This window comes from Culicoides brevitarsis, chromosome 2, assembly GCF_036172545.1.
Source record: "Culicoides brevitarsis isolate CSIRO-B50_1 chromosome 2, AGI_CSIRO_Cbre_v1, whole genome shotgun sequence".
Taxonomy (NCBI): Eukaryota; Metazoa; Arthropoda; class Insecta; order Diptera; family Ceratopogonidae; genus Culicoides; species Culicoides brevitarsis.
In genome coordinates, this window is record NC_087086.1 from 34,757,958 (window position 1) to 34,777,276 (window position 19,319).

General features: G+C 29.4%; 1 protein-coding gene across 1 annotated transcript in view; it reads left to right on the forward strand.

The window, feature by feature from the left end:
• Window positions 1–17,124, forward strand: part of LOC134830645 (neogenin) — a 76,467-nt gene extending 59,343 nt beyond the window's left edge. The window contains exons 2-9 of the mRNA XM_063844193.1: window positions 10,476–11,271; window positions 12,222–12,640; window positions 12,806–13,367; window positions 13,434–13,716; window positions 14,483–16,250; window positions 16,305–16,485; window positions 16,547–16,665; window positions 16,724–17,124. Coding sequence (XP_063700263.1) covers window positions 10,476–11,271; window positions 12,222–12,640; window positions 12,806–13,367; window positions 13,434–13,716; window positions 14,483–16,250; window positions 16,305–16,485; window positions 16,547–16,665; window positions 16,724–16,959 — 4,364 coding nt within the window. The 3' untranslated portion in view covers window positions 16,960–17,124. The remainder of the gene's footprint in view (window positions 1–10,475; window positions 11,272–12,221; window positions 12,641–12,805; window positions 13,368–13,433; window positions 13,717–14,482; window positions 16,251–16,304; window positions 16,486–16,546; window positions 16,666–16,723) is intronic.
• The last annotated feature ends 2,195 nt before the right edge of the window (window positions 17,125–19,319 follow it).

The following is a 19,319-nucleotide window of genomic DNA, read 5'->3' on the forward strand; positions in this document are numbered from 1 at the left end:
GATGACTTTTGAAGAAATTTAACAAGAAAAAAAAAATGTTTTCAGCGAATTAAAATTACTTGTCACGAAAACAAATGACTCAATTTTGATCCTGCTGCGTTTTTTTTTATCAACTTTTGAATAAAAAAATTAACAAGGGGCGAATATTTCGCATGTTTTGACGTCGCCGCTCGCCTTTTGTCAAAAAAACTCGTCTTTTGTGCATTTTTGCTCAATTTGCATGTCCAAGCACGATCAAAATACGCAACAGACGAAACGCTCCAATAATTGTCTGTCTAGTCTTTTGTTTACCGAAGGGCGTTCGAGTGGGCGTACAAACAAAGCAAAACACCTGAATATTCATTAATTTTAAACGAGTGTGCGAAATAATCGCACACAATGGAAAAAGGGTTGCAAGTTTATGCTATTTACAACGCACAGCAGGAAGTTCTCATAAATATCTAAAGATATACGCAAAATGTGAGGGTTAGTGACAAATTGATTTATTTTTACGTTGAAAATGATTTAAACCTGTGATAAAAATTAGATTTGGTGTTTGTTTATGCTAAAATTGCCCATAAAAATGGTGCCTTCGTTGCGTGTCACGATGCGAAAATGTGTGCGAAACGAAGGTGAGGTCACTGTTTACTTAAAATTCGCTCGTTTTTTAGGGGGCCTTATCGCTTTTAAGAACGTGTGCCATGTCGGAAATTTGAATTTTTCAAGTTTTTTGTTTTATTTCTTAATTAAATATTTTTTTTGTGAGTCATTTTATGACATCAAAGATTTTTTTTAATAATTTTTGTGCAATTTCTACGATTTTTTTAATTAATAAAATTTAATTTAATTTATATTTAAATATTTTAATTTTAATTAATTTTATTTTTTATTTAATTATTTTAATTTTTTACAAAAATTTATTTAAATATATTTTAAAAAATTTTTAAAAAATAATTAATTAATTTAATTTAATTAAATTTAAAATCAAAGATTCATAATAAAAAATAATTGAAATTAAATTTAAATTTTTTTTATTTTTTTTTTATTACAAATTTAATCAAATAAAATTAATTTAATATTTTTATTAAATTTAATTAATTATTTCAAATTTATTTAAATTTTTCATTAATTAATTAATTTTATTTAATTTTTAAAATCCATTTTTCACTAAAAAACTAATAATTTTTAAGATTTTTAATTTTTTTCGCAAAATTCTTTTTAAAAAAAATTAAAAAGTTCGATAACCTTTCATGTGAAAAAAAAATGAAAATTTTTATTAACTTAACACATCACTTTTCACTTCCTAGAAAGTTTATTTAAATTTCCCAATCAAGTGTAAATACACATGCAGCAACGCAATTCGTTAAAAACCAAATAAATTTAATAATTTTCTGTTATTTTAACGAACGCGGCAGCAATAAAATACGTTTTTGAAAGGCATGTGTTTGCACTGACAATTGATTGTTTGAACAAACTTTTTATCTTTTCACTCATTTGTTCTCGTTTTTCAACCCGGAAAATGTGAAAAAATTTTCTCTCTGGCAACCACGTGTGTGTTTGCTTTTTACAATTCTCAGTAAAATTTTATTTTATTTTTTTTTAACAAAAATCCATTTACTCGATAAAAATGGATGGAAAATCAAATTGGGTTAAGCAAGGGATTAACAAAAAAAAATTGTATGAAGCTCTTGTTGTAAAGTGAGTGGTAATCTCCAATTTGTCCGTTTTTAACGTAATTTGGAGCGACATAACGGGCGACATGGCACACAAAAAAAAAGGATAAAAGGACCCAAGAAAATATTTATTTGATGATTTTGTCCGTCGATTCAACAAGTTGGCTAACGGACATTATCATTAATCACATCCCTGTCGATTTTTTGCCTTTTTTTTTCGAGCAATGGGTATAAAAAGGTCAAACAAACACAACGATTGATCGGTTTATAGCACGTGAAAGTTACATCATTTTTATTTTTTGTGACATTTTTCCATCCGTAGTCATGGCACGGTGAGTGTACTGCGGCATGTAATTCCTGAAAAAGACAAAGTTTAAGGTTACAAGGTGACTTTTTGTTTAAATAGTAACACACAGATAAAGAAAGAAAGGAGGAGGAAGAAGAAACACATGTCAACATCATTGTTTCTAATCCCATCAGAGAACGAACGACGACAAGCCCGCAGAAATAACTTTAACTCGAAAATTTTCCGTCAAAGCAAAACTGTGAGGGTATGAGACGCAAAAAATCGATACGAAAAGAAAATGAGACTCGCATATTTTAAGCTTGAATTATTGCGTCGAGTCATACTTTTTCATTCAATTAATAAATTTTCCAGCGTTTTACTCCCGCTTCTACTCTCGATTTATGAATAAATAAACCATTAAAACAAACGACATACAAGGACCTGTTCCTGTAAAGTAAACTACATTCCGCTACACAACTTCTCATACCAAAAGCAAAAAAGGGGTAGGATCCAAATTAATTGTCTAAGAACATGAAAAGTAACTAAAGAACTTATTTCTTCGTGAACTTTTGGTGATTTTTGTTCATAAATTTAATAAGTAATAACATTAAGTTGTGCTGCTTTGGGAGGTCAATTGTTTTTCTACGAGTTATGAGTTATGACAGAGACTATTTGAGGAAAGGGATGAATGGACGATAATAATTATATTATTTGGAAGGAGTGTGTTGTCGGTCATTATAGTAACTTATCACGGTAATTAATTTGTATAAATGGACAGAAATCGGTCGATTTGTATTCATAGCAGACAAAGCTTTTAGTTGAGATATGGAGAAGAGACGATCAAAAGGTTCGGAGTCTATCAATAAAGGTTGCAATTAACAACTGGGATGGGCTTTTGTTTGAAATTGAGACATTTTGGGTGAATGGTTTTCTATTGAGACTAAAATTGTGCTAAGAAATTGATGAAAATTTATTAAAAGTGAATTAAATTACTTGAAATGAATTAAGGAAAAATTTCTCAAAATGAACGAAAGTTTTTTAAAATTAACAAAAACTGTGGAAAAAAATTTTAAATGTGAAAAAAATTAATAAAAACTTCTCAGAATGAATCAAGACTTGTAAAAATGAACAAAAACTGTTTCAGAAAAATTCTTTAAAATGAACAAAAGCTTCTAAAAATGAACCGAAGCTCTTTAAAATGAACACTAAATTCTCGAAATGAACAAAAATTGAATAAAATGACTCAGAATGAATAAAAATTAAAAATAAAATTTTCGGGATGAACTAAAAATTAGTGAATTAAATTTTTGTCTAAATGAACAAAAGCTTTTTTTTTTTAAATCGTAAAAATAAACAAAAGCCTAGCTTTAGAAATGAAAGAAAAATTTATAAAATAAACAACCGTTTCTCATATTGAATCAAAATTTGTCAGAATGAACCAAAATTTCTCAAAATGAACGAAAAATTCTCAAATTAAATGAAACTGACTCAAAATGAATAAAAATTAAAGATAAAACCTTCGGAATGAACCAAAATTCGTTAAAATGAACAAAGACTAAGAAAAATATTTTAAAAGGTGAAAAAATTTGAAAAGCTTCTTTAAAAAAAATTTTAAAAATGAAAAAAAAAATTCAGAATGAACAAAGGCTTTTTAAAATGAACAAAAAATTTGTCTCAAAATGAACCCAAATCTGTTAAAATGAACAATTTTTTGAAAATGAACCTCAAAATGAACTAATATGACTTGAAATGAATGAAAACTAAAAATTTTTTTTATAACAAATGAACAATATTATCTAAAACTGAACAAATTATACCTAAAAATGAACAAATAAATTAAAAAATATTAAAATTACCTTAAATTCATCAAAAACGCGTCAAACATCCTTCCAAAAGTGTCCTTTTACTCCTCTTACCATATAATCCTCTCTTCAACTCATCAAGTGCGCCCTCAAGTGTCATAACTAATTACAAAATATTAAGTCTCTCCGGTCACACTTTTTACAGCAATCAACTTGCCACTAAATAAAATATGTCGTCATTTTCATTTCTCTGCCACAAATATTTTTTTTTATTTTTTTACAACACACTCTCATAATTGTACTTGAGGTGCTCCTTTACTCAAGGAGTGTTTATGGCAACAATGGTGAAAATGCTGAAAAAGGCTCACAATGAAAGATATTGAGACATTTTTATGTGTGTGCGTCATGATGGCATGAAGACATTCCGAACGAAAAACCGAAAGCACGTCCCACTCATTTATCCTTTTTCCGTTCATTTCACACAAAGTTGGAAAGAAAATTAAGTGACATCATAACGAGGAAGGTAATGAATGTGTGACAGCAGCACAGTCTCGTTGTAATAACCAACAATTAAATTTATTTTTATTTTCGTGACACTTCGTTATTGTTGTCTTGGAAGAAACCCTTTTTTTGAACCTTTTTCTTGTTGTTTTTCTTCCATTTTTTTGACATGCATGACTTGCTTGTCGTCAACTTTTTAAGTGACATTGAGCGACACACCTTTCAGACCCTTTTTCCCGTGAAAGCCGCTCCCATCAGCAAACTCAGCGACGCATTTATTGTTTTATTGTCGAGATTCGAGTTGCTAATTAATGGAGATTTTTTTTGTTTTTTTTTTTTTCATAAAATTGCACACGAACGCATTATCAAATTAAAATAACTCATCGTATTATGAGGAACGAAATAAAAATTTCACTAATAACGTTAATTAACAACGCAGCTCGTGCTTTCAACTCTAATTGCGTCGTCGTCGTGTTGACACAAAAAATAATTTCGCACATAAATATTATTTTTCATTAATATTGGAAATGTTTTTGCTTGAGATCCGAAAAAAAAAATTTTTTTCATTTAAGAAGTGCGAAAAATTAAATTCAACGAACCGGAAATGAATTTCCTTCTGTGCGGTAATTAAGTTGCTGACAAGACGAACACTGAAAAACACATGTTTTCCCACAATTTTCCTTTCTTTTTTTTTTGAGTACATGGAAGAAAGTTAGTGACATGAAAAGTCAACCCGCTTGTCGTCGTCACACAAAAGTATGGAAGTGAGAAACCATCAAAAGAAAAGTGACGAGAATTTGCATAAAACATTTGCTTTTTGGGTTGCCACTCGTGTGTTTCTGTCATCGTCGTCGTCGTCCCAAATTTGTGATAATACAATTTTACGACTATCACGAAGAACCAAAAAAAAGAGAAAAGTTGTCGTGAAAGGAATAAAAGTTTAATTTAACTTGGTTGGGATTGATTTAAATTGCTTTAAAAATTGATTTTTTTACTATTTTAATTTTTTTGACGATAGATGGCGTTTTATTTCATTTTTAAAAATTACTTGGTTTGGAATAATTAGAATTATTTCACTTTAATTTTACAATTTTTGTTGAAAATATCACAAACTTCAACCTTTTTGTCTTTGGTCGACTTTGGTCACTTTAATTTTTTTGACGATAGATGGCGTTGACTTAAATTTCAAAAATGCTTGGTTTGGAATAATTGGAATTGTTCCTTTTTGATTTTAAAAACTCGACTTTTCCGATATTTTTAATTTTTTTTTTTTAATTTTATTGAAATTGCTCATTTGGAAACTTTGGAAGTTTTCATTCAAGTTTTACAATTTTCTAACTTAAATTTTATAAATTTTGACTTTGCTTGGTTTAGAATAATAAAAAATTTCAACAATTTTAAATTTCTTAACGCTAGATGGCGTTGAGTAAAATTTTTGAGAAATTGTTTCACTTTAATTTTAAAATTGTTTCCTTTTAATTTCACATTTTTACTATAAATTTTATTTTTTTTTACTTTGCTTGATTTGGATTAATTGAAATATCTTCTGAAAAATTCCAAATTAATTAATTCTCGACGCTAGATGGCGCTTTAATTAATTTTAATTACCTGAATTTCTTTTTTGCTTTATTTTTCAAAAACTCTCAATTCTGCTTCTGAAATTTAAAGAAAAATTTTAAAAATATTAAAAAGACCAAAAAGCGGTTATATAACCGCATTTTTTCTACGAAATGCGGTAAAAAAGCTACTCACTCAGAATTATAGAAAAAAAGGCAAAATTGAATAAAAAAAGGAAATATGCGTGCGAGACAGGCACAAGAAATGAAGAAGAAGCGACATTTTTTTATTTCACTAAATTGATTTATGTTACGTAGCTTTATTTACGGTAATAAGGTACGCGAACGGAATAAGGTAAAAATAAAGTAAATTTTCGGTGTAGAATAGTAAATATTTATTATGACATTGCATTTGCGAGGAAGCAGCTCCAAGTCAAGTCAAGTCGAGTAAAATAAATGTAAAATAATAATTTTTTTTTCGTCGAATGTCTTTCGAAGTTACAGTGCGCGGCATCGTCGTTGTTACTTCAAGTGAAGTATCAATTCTAATAAATTATATTTGAAAAATAACTGGATTAGATTGGAATTTTGTTGTATGGGAGAAGGCGTTGTTCGTTCCTCGATGTCGTTGTTCTTGTTTTTAGTTGTTATTTCTTTGTTTCTTGTGCTTCAATAGTCATAAACGACGGTAATTTATGGTATTGAAGTTCTAAATTTGAATCGAGTAATGGTTAGGAAATGAATGTCAAAAGAGATTTAGTGCCGAAAATAGCTGCAGTTATGATCGATTTTGACATTTTTGTGGAAAGAAGGAGCGGTTTCTGTTGAAAATGTTAACTTAATTTGGTCTAAGGAGCTTATTTGATGAATTCAAAAGACTTTAATGAGATTAAAATTGCAAATTTGGTCTTTAGAATAAATATTTCTGATTTTATGAGTTATTAAAAAGACTTAAATTTAACTAACAATGAGCAAAAAATGAAAAATTTTTATCAAAAAATTAACACAACTTTTAGAAAAATTAAGGAATTTTTAAAAAAATTATCAAAACTTACAAAAATATTTTAAAGAAATTTTAAAAAAATATAAAAAAATTTAAAAAAAATTTAAAATATAAAAAAATTCAAAAAGTGAAAAAAAAATTAAGAAAAATATTAAAAAAATTTGATAATTTACCAAAAAAAATAATTTAATTTATAAAAAAATTTAATTAAATTTAAAAAATTAAAAATTTAATTAATTTTTTTTTTTTATTAAAAAAATCTAAATATTTTTCAAAACTTACGAAAAAAATTAATCAAATTTGCGAAAAAAAAATAAAAAAAAAATTAAGAAAAAATATAAAAAATTATTAAAAAAAATAAAAAAATTATTAAAAATTAATAAAATTAAAATAAATAAAAATACAAAACCAAAAAAAAAAAATTAAAAAATTTGTGAAAAAAAAATATTAAAAATTTTGAAATTTAGCAAAAAATAATTAAATTTTCAAAATTATGAAAATTTGCTGATTAATTAAAATTATAAAAAAAAATTAAAAATAAAAAAAATAAAAATTAAAAAACAAAAAAATTAACACAATTAAAATATGAAAAAAAATAATAATAATTAAGGAATTTAAAAAAAAAAATTAACAAAACTTACCCAAAAAATGAACAAAATTTTTATCACAAAATAAAAATTTCCTCCTCATCATGCCAAATTTCAATCAAAAACGTGTCATTGCCATCCAAATTAGCTCCACAAAAAGTCGCCATATGACTCGAACGTCGTTTAAAGCAACTTTTAATGACTGCATTAACTTATCTAATTAAAAATTTATCCTCTCTAATGACTTCCGTAATACGTTTTGTTTGTTCACTTAGCTCTTTATATCCTTCATATTCTTGTCATATGTGCCACACATGACTTTGTATGATAATTACGATAAAAGCATCGTGTTGTCATCACCTACCACAACATTCCCGAAAAAACAACGAAAAAGTAGTTCTTACGTTCTTTTAACGATCCTTTTTGCCAAAATTAAACGTAATTAAGAACGTTGCTTTAACTTGGTTTATTTACGATGCCATTAAAGTTTCCACGAAATTTTCCCCGAAGACGACTAATTGACAACAACTGTCGAATTTCTAAGCCCGAAAAAAATAAATAAATAAACAAACACCTTGTTCTGTTACACAATCAGATATTAATCAAGATAATTAAAACACACAGTGGACGAAAAAAAACTCAAATGTGATAAATTTAAAATAATTGGTATTTATGTTCGTTTTTACTTCACCTCTGATTCTCATTTTTTTCTTGTCTTTGTTTTTCTCATGTCGCTCGCTCATTTTAATCGCTACAAACAAACAAACGACCCACACCTTCGGGGAGTCGTCGAGACAAATAAAATTCAATAATGAAAAAGAATCTTCGTCACTTAATAAACTTTTTTTTTGTGTGAAATTGAAATTGTGTCACACATAAAATAAGTAGTTGATGCATTCGATAATGAGCTGTTCGAGTGTGGGCGAGAAACGATCAAATTTACTTTATTTCAGTGCATTATCGTTTGATGTTTTCATTTAAAATTTTATTTAAATGAACTTCAAATTTTATAAAAAAAATGTCAGATTTTGTTCCAGAAACTCAAGGCAAAAATTACTCAATGTCAGTTTTAATTAGAGAAACATTTAAAAAGAGATTTTATAAGAATGCAGAATGGAATTGTTTTTGTCGTGGCACAATAAATCTTGTTTCGCGATGAAGTTGTTAAAGATGTGTTGAGTATTTTTTATCTGAGCACGTGTTAAACTAATTTATTTTTTAAAAGTGAATTTCAAGAATTTTATTTATTTTTGCTCGTTAGAGGTTGCATTTTGATTCAATGGGAGGAAAAGTGATGAATTTATGATATTTTTTTTATTTAAAAAGCGACATCTGGCGTCATTTTTTTTTCAAAATTATTTTTTTTTCGATTTTTTCATTAATTTTTATGAAAAGTTACAAATTTAAAAAAATCATAAGTCATAAAAGTTTAAAATAATATTTTTTTGACATATTTGGAAGGTTTTTTCATTTCTTTAGGATTTTTTATTATTTTTTTTTAAAGGTTCTTTGTAAATTTGAGGTTAACTTCAATTTTTACAAAATGGCGGATACTCTTTTTTAAATTTTCGATTTGAAGCTACATTTCTTCTGTAAATCCTCTTATTTCAGAAAATTTTAATTAATCTTCAATTTTTTCGAAAATCGAAAATTTATTCGAAATTATTTCGAAATTCATAAAGTATTGAAATTCCATTTTCTGATCTCTTTTTCTCCATTTTCATCCTTTTTAAGTTACTTTTTCTAACAAAAGATGCCATCTCTATCAAATTTTGACTCGAATTGACATTTGGACATTTTTTTAAAGAAAAGCTCTAAAAATAACTAAAATTCATCAAAAATTCTAAAATTTTTAAAATTTTTTATCTTTTTATCATTTCCACGTGTAAAATTAAATGGCGGATCCAATCAGCTGATCCATATACCGTAAAGTAGATAATGCTAAAAGAAAAAAAAACGTAAAAATTTAAACAGAAACATTAATTAAGAGTTAATTTTGAAGTTAAGAGAACACAATTTCTCTTAATTTTTTGATTTTTTTTTTAGAATAAATTTTTTAACAATTTTTAGTAGTTATTTTAAATGTTTTTGACATTGAAATAATAATTTTAAAATAAAATTAGTTAAAACTTTAAAAAAATTTAGTAAAAAGTTTTCAAAATTAGAATTTGAAACAAAAAAATTTTAATTTGACTTCCATTTTCGTTAAGAGAACAGATTTTTAATTTCTCTTAACATTATCTACATTACGGTATTGACATCTAATACTTCTTAATTTCTCCACAGAGGGCGCCAAATTCATAAACTAACCTAAAAAACACAAAATCCAAACTTTTTTGATAATTTCCATAATTTTCCATTTAAAATTCTGACCACTTACTAATTCCTCCCTCAGTTCATCAAAGAAAAATTTCCATAAACTGATAAACTTTTTGATCATCATCATATTTATCGCGAAAATAAACATTATAAAAAACTGCAGATACCACAATAATTGCTAATTTTCCTTCTCCGCGCCTCGTTCCTTGCTTCACTGCGTATAAAAATTCCTTCGTTGAAGCATTCCATCCTTGTAATAAATTAATTTTCTCCCATCTTTGTCGACACACAGGAATTGTAGCGACTCCCAAACGCGCTAATTAATGTAATAAAATTTATTTACTTGACTCTTACTTGCTTTGTTGCCTTTCTCGAGACGACTTTTAGCTGAAAATAGGGCAATGGGACTCCTTGTCGCGCAATGACTCGTCGCGGAATTAATTAATGCGTAAAAATGTTTGCGGTTTTGTGTGAGATAATTAAAATTTATGCCGAGAGATAATCTTTTGTCCCTTTTTTTAAAAAGACTTTCGTTGACGACTTGCGGAAAAAAACGAGGAACACTTTAGATTATTACTTTCGGGTGTTTCTCGAGAGTGTTTTAAGGTGATTGACATGAGTTACTGTGTCGTAATGATGAGTTTATGACAATCCTTTGGGAGGAATTTGCGTAAATGTCGACGATAAAGTCCCTTTTTATTGCCATTTTGCGCTGCGTCGTCATATTTCAATCATTTTAATTCACGTTTTTATCATTTTTTCGTTGCAGGACTCGAATTTGTCACAGAGCCATCGGATATTGTCGTGCCTGAGGGTACTTCGGTACTTTTACAGTGTGCTGGAAGACTGATTAACCAAACGACAGCCGTTACAAGTACAAATAGCAAGTTTAGCAGTAGCAAATTCATCAAGCAAGCCCCGAACATTCGATGGCGCGGACCCGATGGACAAGATTTGGGCATCGTGGGCGATACTTTTCGCACGCAACTCCCCAACGGGTCACTTTACATCAGCTCCGTTGACGTAAATCGCGGTTTAACGGGCGCTTATCAGTGTTTACTGACAGTTGATGGCATCGGAACGATCGTGAGTCGTTCCGCTCGAGTGTCAATAGCTGACAATCCCGAAGTGAATCAAGAATCAGCGGAATTGTATCTGGTTCCCGGGCAAACGGCGTACTTGAAATGTCTTTCGACGCCGCTTCCCAATGGAGTTTCTTACAGAATTCAATGGTTGAAAGATGATTTTCCCCTGAGATTTGATGCGACGAGGATGACTTTGCTGCAATCCGGAGCATTGGAAATTGACGAGGTATTGCCGTCGGATCGGGGAACATATCAATGTAATATTACGTCGGGATCTTTCAATAAAATTAGCACAAAGTTGAATTTGAATATAAAATCGCCGTCGGGATTGCCGGAAAGTTTTCAGGCGCCAGCTTTTGCGACAGTTCCAATGTCGCAGACAGTCCGTGAAGGAAGTAATTTGACGTTGGATTGCGTGGCGAATGGAAATCCGAAGCCTCAGATCAAATGGCTGAAAAATGGAGAAGATATTGATTTGAAGTAAGTTTTGCAAATTTATATTTTTACCACTTTTCGAATAAAAAATGCGAATGAAAAAATTTTTAAATGTACATTGGGGCGAAATTTTTTAAATGTTCATTGGGGTTAAATACAAATTTTACTTTGACCCAATACAAATTTAGATTTTTTTTCAAACTTTTATCTTATCTTAATTCTCACCCAATGCACATTTTTAATCCAATTTGAAGAAAAAATCGAGCAAAAATTTTTCAAATATCCATTGGGGTGAAAATTTTTAATGTTCATTGGGAGAAAATGCAAATTGTAGTTTGACCCAATGAAAATTTAAGCTTTTTTGACTCAAAATCATTTCTAAATGTTCGCCCAATGCACATTTTTAATGCAATTAGAGACAAAATTTTAATATTATACTTCAAAAAATTTCTAAATATTCTTGAAATATTCATTGGGACAAAAAATTTTAATGTTAATTGGGGTAAATACAAAATTTATTTGGGGAAAAATTAGACCCATTGTATATTTTGAATATTTTGACTCATTATTAATTCGAAAATTCTCGCCTAATGAAAATTTTATACCTTAATATCCATTGGGATGAATTTTTTCAACATGAATTAGGGTCAAATACAATTTTTGCTTTAGTAAAAATTTTGACCCATTGTATATTTTGAATCTTTTGCCCCAATACATATTAAAAATTCTTGCCCAATATACATTTTTAGTGTTTTTTTAAATTAAAAATAAAAAAAATTAGTATTATGCTTCGAAAAATTTTTAAATATGTGTTGGGACAAAAATTTTTAATGTTAATTAAAGTTAAGTGTAAAATTTTACTTTTAACCCATTGCATATTTTGAATTTTTCGATATGAAAATTCTGACCCAATGCACATTTTTTTTATAATTTTAATATTTTTCTTTAAAATCAAAGAAAACTTACTAATTTTCTTCAACTTTTCCCCTTTTTAGTGACCTCGATTCACGTTTCCAAATGATCGGGACAGGATCTCTGCAAATTACAGCAATTGTGGAAGCAGATTCGGGCGATTATCAATGCAGAGCGAGCAATTCTGTGGATTCTCTCGACGCTTCTGCCTCTGTTCAGGTGCAAGTTCCTCCAAAATTTACCAAAACTCCCGTCAACAAAGTCGCTCACGAGAAGGAAGAATTGGAATTTAGTTGCGGCATCACAGGAAAACCGACGCCGATCGTTCAATGGTTGAAAAATGGCGATTTAATTACTCCGAATGACTACATGCAGATCGTTGGAGGTCACAATTTGAGGATTTTGGGGTTGATTAGTTCGGATGCCGGCATGTTTCAATGCGTGGGAACAAATCCTGCGGGAAGTGTTCAAGCAGCAGCGAGATTGAGAATTATTGAGACAGGTAATTTTTTTGGGATTTGAAATTTTTTTGACATTATTTTGAAAATTTTTCATAATTTTTTATGATTTTTTAATTTTTTGTATTTTTTTCTGTTTTTTCTTTTCTTTTTCTATCATTTCCTTCTGTTACTTGATTTCGTACTTGTTGACTTGCATGCGTCTTTAGTTCAACCGAAACGACGACAACATCATTCCAAAAAATCTTACGCGAAAAATAAGCAAAAATATCCCGCTTTTGATCCTGAGAAGCAAATTATCAACCAAAAACGGCTTCTTTCGAAGTCAGTTCTCGATAGTTTGCGTTCCAAGGACAAAAATGAATTTTCCAAAAATTCTTACGTTGATCCCGACACACTTTTGGACGCCAGCGCGAACGATTACGACGAAAATTCGTACGAAAATGAAGACGATGACGACGACGATCCGGGCACAATTCACAAAATCCCGCCCGGCGTCGATCCAAAGAACTTTTTGCATGCCTTGACCGAGGGAGGGAACGACAAAAATCAAGTAATGAACTTTAATGCACCCTTTCCCAATACTATTGCACGCCATCACAATGTAGCAAACACCGGAGGAGCATTAGCACCGTTGCCGGGAGCTCCGCGAGATGTCAGAGCGCAAATTGTCAAGCCGCGATTCGTGACTTTGAGCTGGGATGAGCCTTACAAGAACCCGGATGAGATTGTAGCGTACTTTGTTTACTATAAATTGTCGACGAGTGAGAGGTAAAAATTGATTTTTCATTAATTTTGAAATTTTTTCTAAAAAATTTAATTTTTTTAATATTTTAGAGAGAGAAAACTAACAACGACATCACGTGACGAACGAGAATTGAACATTCAATCACTTTTGCCGGGCAAAACGTACCAATTTCGTGTCGTAGCGAACAGCAATCATGGCATCGGAGACAGTTCAGAGTCGTTGGAGGTACGAACACAGCCAGAAGAGAACATCGCAGGACCGCCACAGAACGTAAAAGCCTATCCTGTGTCTCATACTGAGATAAATGTTGAATGGGCTCCTCCGATTGTGACGAATGGGATTATTTCGAAGTACAGAATTTACTATGCTGAGGTACGTTTTTCATTTTTTTCTGAAAAAAAATTAAAAATTTGTTAAAAAATCCAATTTTTGTTTAAAAAAATAAAATTTTCTTTAAAAAATATAAAATTTCAGAATTTTTTTAATCAAAATATTTCTTTAAATAAAAAAAAATTAAAAAATTTAATTAAAAATATTGTTTAAGACGTCTTTAAAAAATTTAAAATTCTTTTAAAAAAATAAAAAAATATAAATTTCATTGAAAAAATTAAAAGTTTTTTAAAAAAAAAATTAAAATTTCGTAAAAAAATATTAAAATTTCTTTAAAAAAAAAATAAAATTTCTTTAAAAAAATAAAAAAAAAAATTTCTTTAAAAAAATTAAAATTTCTTTAAAAAAATAAAATTAAAAAAAATTAAAAAAAAAAAAAATAAAAAATAGAATTAAAAAAAAAATAAAAAAAAATTTCTTTAAAAAAATAATTTCTTAAAAAAAATTCTTAAAAAAATATTTAAAAAAATTAAAATTTCTTTAAAAAAAATTAAAAAAATTAAAATTTCTTTAAAAAAAAAATTTCTTTAAAAAAATTAAATTTCTTTAAAAAAAATAAAATAAAATTTCTTAAAAAAATTAAAATTTCTATAAAAAAATAAAATAAAATTTCTTAAAAAAATTAAAATTTCTTTAAAAAAAATTAAAATTTCTTTAAAAAAATAAAATTTCTTGAAAAAAAATTAAAATTTCTTTTAAAAAAAATTAAATTTAAAATAAAAATATTAATCGAAATTTAAATTTTTAGGTCGAAAACGGCGTCGAAATCTACGCCGACAGCACTGACACCTCAGCTACCCTCTCCGAGCTTCGTCCTTACACGGAATATGCGATCACCGTCGTGCCATGGAATCAAAACGGCATGGGAGACTCTTCCAACGAGATTGTTGTTCGCACTTATTCATCAACGCCTTCCGAACCGCCATCAAACGTGACATTTGAAACAACTGGAGCAACTTCCATCTTGCTTCAATGGGAACCTCCTCCACTCGAAGAGCGAAATGGACAAATAACTGGCTACAAAATCCGTTACAAAAAACCCAAAAAGCAAAGCGGCGTCGAAACAACTCCCGGAAACATCCGCCAATGGGAACTAAAAAACCTCGAACGTACCTCCGCCTACCAAATTAAGATCGCCGCAATGACAATTAACGGCACAGGTCCTTTTACGGAATGGAAACACGCTGAAACTTTCGAAAGTGACTTGGATGAAAGTCAAGTTCCGGGCAAACCAGCGTTCATTGTGACTCGCCCGAGTGCTGAAAGTGTCGGCGTATCATGGGCACCGCCTACCAGACCCGAAATTAAGGTTCGTGGTTACATTTTGGGATGGGGAAAGGGCATTCCGGACGAAGATATGGTCACGCTTGATGAAAAAGTGCGTTATTTCGAGCTGAAAAATTTAGAACCCAACAGCGAATATGTCATTTCGTTGCGGGCAAGGAACAATCAAGGCGATGGCATTCCAGTTTATGACACAGTTCGTACCAGAGAAGAGGCTCCTATTGAATTACCAACCCCGTTGGAGGTTCCTGTCGGCTTAAGAGCAATTCCCATGTCAGGAACGTCAATTGTGCTGTATTGGACTGACACGACGCTCAACAAAAATCAACATGTCACCGATAACCGACATTATACCGTCAAATATATGGCAGTTTCGTCATCTCGCGTGAAATATCACAACACCACAAGTCTCAATACGATGATTTCAGACCTTCGCCCGAACACGCAGTACGAATTTGCGGTAAAAGTTGTCAAGGGACGTCGCGAATCCGCATGGTCCATGAGTGTTTTGAACACAACGATGCAAGCGGCGCCCGTTTCTCCGCCTCGCGACTTGATAATTCGCCCAAATGAGCAAGATGCCTCTACGGTAATCCTCGAATGGCTTCCTCCGAAGCACAGTGTCGGTCCAATAACGGGTTATACGGTCTTTTATACGACTGACACAACCAAACGGGATAAAGATTGGATCCAAGAACAAGTGATTGGCGACAAAACAATGGCAATTATTCGAAATCTCAAGCCGCAATACGTTTATTTCTTCAAAGTTCAAACGAGAAACCCCAAACCGACACCTTTTTCAGCGATGGTATCTTATGAAGTCATGTCCCCCATGAAAACTGCAACGTCGGGCATCAATGGAATACCCATGACGGCACTTTATATCATCATCGGAGGCGTTTCGCTGTTGATAATTGTCGCAATTCTCATCACAGTAGTGGCTTGTCGCAAGAAAACGACCGAATCTCCCGAACATTTGAAGAAAAGTTATCAGAAAAACAACGTTGGCATCATAAAACCGCCAGATTTGTGGATTCATCATGACCAAATGGAGCTCAAGAACATGGAAAAGAACCCACAAACGGTAATTCCGACGCCAGGAAGCGATATCGCGCCAAATTCGGGCTCCATGACACTCCCGCGGAACTCGCATCATGAGTATGACAGTACAAGTACCCTTTCGCACATCACAAATTCGCTGGATAAGAGGAATTATGTGCCAGGTTACATGGGTAAGTTACGTTTTTAGCGTTAAAAAGACAAATTTTCATCAAAATCTCTTTCAGGAACGTCTTTGGTGAACTCTCCAATGGAACGCCCGATGTATCCTCGGTCCCAATATAGTCTCCAACGACCGCCGCATGTCTCCATGGATCAAAATATGATGCAACAGTCACAAATTGGCACTTTATCTCAACCATCGAACGATAATCACTACAATTACGATACACTGCCCCCTAATTACAAGTGAGTTTTGTCTCTAAAATGCGTTTTTAACATGAAATTAATTTTATTTACGAAATTTTAGCAATGTAAATGTCACATACGCCCCTGGATTAGCGATCGATCGTGGGCATTCGCTCAAAAGTTTTGCCATGTCGGGACAACCGTGCGGAACTCCCATCAATAATGGTCAAAAAACGAACTGTAAGTCTCTTTTTCGTCGAATTTCAATGAAAAATTAATTTTTTCTGTTAATTTTTAGTGCCTGCTGTAACAATCCGACCTCAAAACGCCTCGCCATACAAGAAGGCAGCCACTATCAACACCAATACCCTCACAAATCGCTTACAAACTGGTCCAATTGTCACACATTCCTCCGATGAGATTCAACGATTGCATCCGAGCAACTCCACGGAGGAGCTAAATCAGGAAATGGCAAATTTAGAAGGTCTTATGAAGGATTTGAGCGCCATTACAGCCAGTGAATTCGAGTGTTAACAGTAAATGACGCTCTCTGCAGAACAAAAAAAAATCATAAATTAACCCCTTTCATAGTCATTCGCTTAACTTATTCATCAAACATCGCATCGCAAGAAAAAAAACATATTTTTACTTTTTTAAAAAGTAACATTTTTTATCGAATCTAGTATTTGTATATGATAAATGTAGACATTATCAAGAAATTATTCGTAAAAAAAACTTTTATAAATAGCTAAATATACTCTAGCGTAGTATTCGTCAAATATACTTTTAGTCAAAAAACCGTAAATTATTAAAATAAATAAAATTTTATTGCTGGACGAGTTATTTCCTCCTTTAAAAAATATTTTTTGTAAATATAAAATAAATAAAACTTAAAAAATATCGTAGCTTTTACACATTTAAACAAACAAAATTCGTCGTCCGTTTAATTTTTAAGCCTAAGAATTTAGATATTTGTGATTTGTTTGTATTTTTCGTGTTTACAAATAATTAAAATGCTTGCCGAATACAAAAATTAAATAAAAAACCTTCCTAAGTGTGCCATTCTTGATGAGTTTTTGCACAATTTTTGCACAAAATCAACTCAAATCGAAGCTTCCGGAAAAAACTTCATTTCTTAAAGATATTATATTAGAAAAAAGTATTATTACCCTAAAAATAATGAAATACCTACCTAAAAATAAAGAAAAAACATAAAAGTAAGTTTTTACATTTTTTTAAATGAGGCAATTTAAAAGCACAAATTACAAAATAAAATTAAAAATAAGAAATATTAAAAATAAAAAAAATAGTCACACAAAAAAATAATCGAAGAAAATTGTATTGATAACTATAGAATAAAATAAAATAAAATAAATAATAAATTATTAAAATGAATGAAAAAATTGACAAAAATTTAAGACTAATGGAATAAAAATAATATTAATTAATAATAATAAAAATAAATAAATTAAATATCAAGAAATAAATTCAATTGAACAAAAAAATATTTTGTGTTTTTTTTTCTTAAATTAAAATATGAATTTCATCTACAAAAAGGTATTTGCTCATTTTACTTTTTTTTACATTTTTCAAAAATTTCGAAAATAATTTAAAATAAATTTCGAAAACAAATTTGAAATAATTTCGAAAATAAAATTAAATAAAATTTTGAAAATGATTTCGAAAAATCTTGAATTTCGAAAAAAATCTTAAAAAATATCCATAAAAATTTAAATTTAAATTCGAAAAAAAATTTATATTAAATTTCGAAAAAATCTTGAAATGAGTTTCGAAGAAAATTTCAAAAAAACTTAGATAAATTCGAAGAAAATTGAAATAAAATTCGAAATAACTATAGATCATTTTCGAAAATTTGTTGTTCGAAAGTTGAAATATGAAAATGATCTTCTGAATGTTTTTTTCTCTTTTCATTTCATATTCATTTTAAATTTATTTAATATTTGAATAAAAAAAACTTTTTATAGACTTTGCATGAAAAATTGGTTAAAAATTGAAATTCAATTTTCCAAAATCAAAATTCGAAATTTTTCGAAATTCAAATAAAAATTTTTCGAAAATGGTTCAAGAAGCTTTTAATCGATTTTTTTTATTTAAAATAAAATTAAATGACATTGCAATTAAAAATTTTATTTAATTAATCTTATCAATTACAATGACATTTTTATTGCCAATCAAGGGAAATTCTCATTTTGATTCAAAAAAAAATCATTCGATAAAAAGAACTGAACAACAAGATTTTTGATAAGATTTATTTTTTTGCAATTGATTATAGAAAAAATATATAAAGGTATGTATGATAAATACTAATCACAACATGATTATTATAGTACTTAGCACCGATAAGGATCACATGTCGTTCACAAATCCATTTATTTTTTCAATATTTTAATCTTGCTCGGGAACTGCTCGACAGTTGTCATTGTGCTCTCACATCAGAAACACGTCATTTCTGCATTAACTGAAATTATTATTTGATTTAAAACGAAAAAAAAGTAAATAGCGTGCATTACTCACTACTATCGTATACGATTTTGTTGTCTCAATAAGGTTTGTTCTACAGAAATCAAACATTAGAATAAACATTAGAGTTGTTTATAAAAGGAAATGCAATCATTTCAATATGTTTCTTTAATTAGATGATCATTAAGAGTTTTAATGAAATTTCATGCATTTCTGAAAAAAAAATCACTTTTAAAAGTTTAATTTTTTATTATTAAAATTAAAAATTTTTTGTTAATTTTTTAACAAAAATTGAATTATTTTAATTGAAAAAAAAAATTAATACCTAAATAAAAAATTTTTGAAAATTATTTTAATTAATTTTTTTTTCTTTTTTTTTAAATTTTATTTAATTTTTTTTTTAAATAATATGT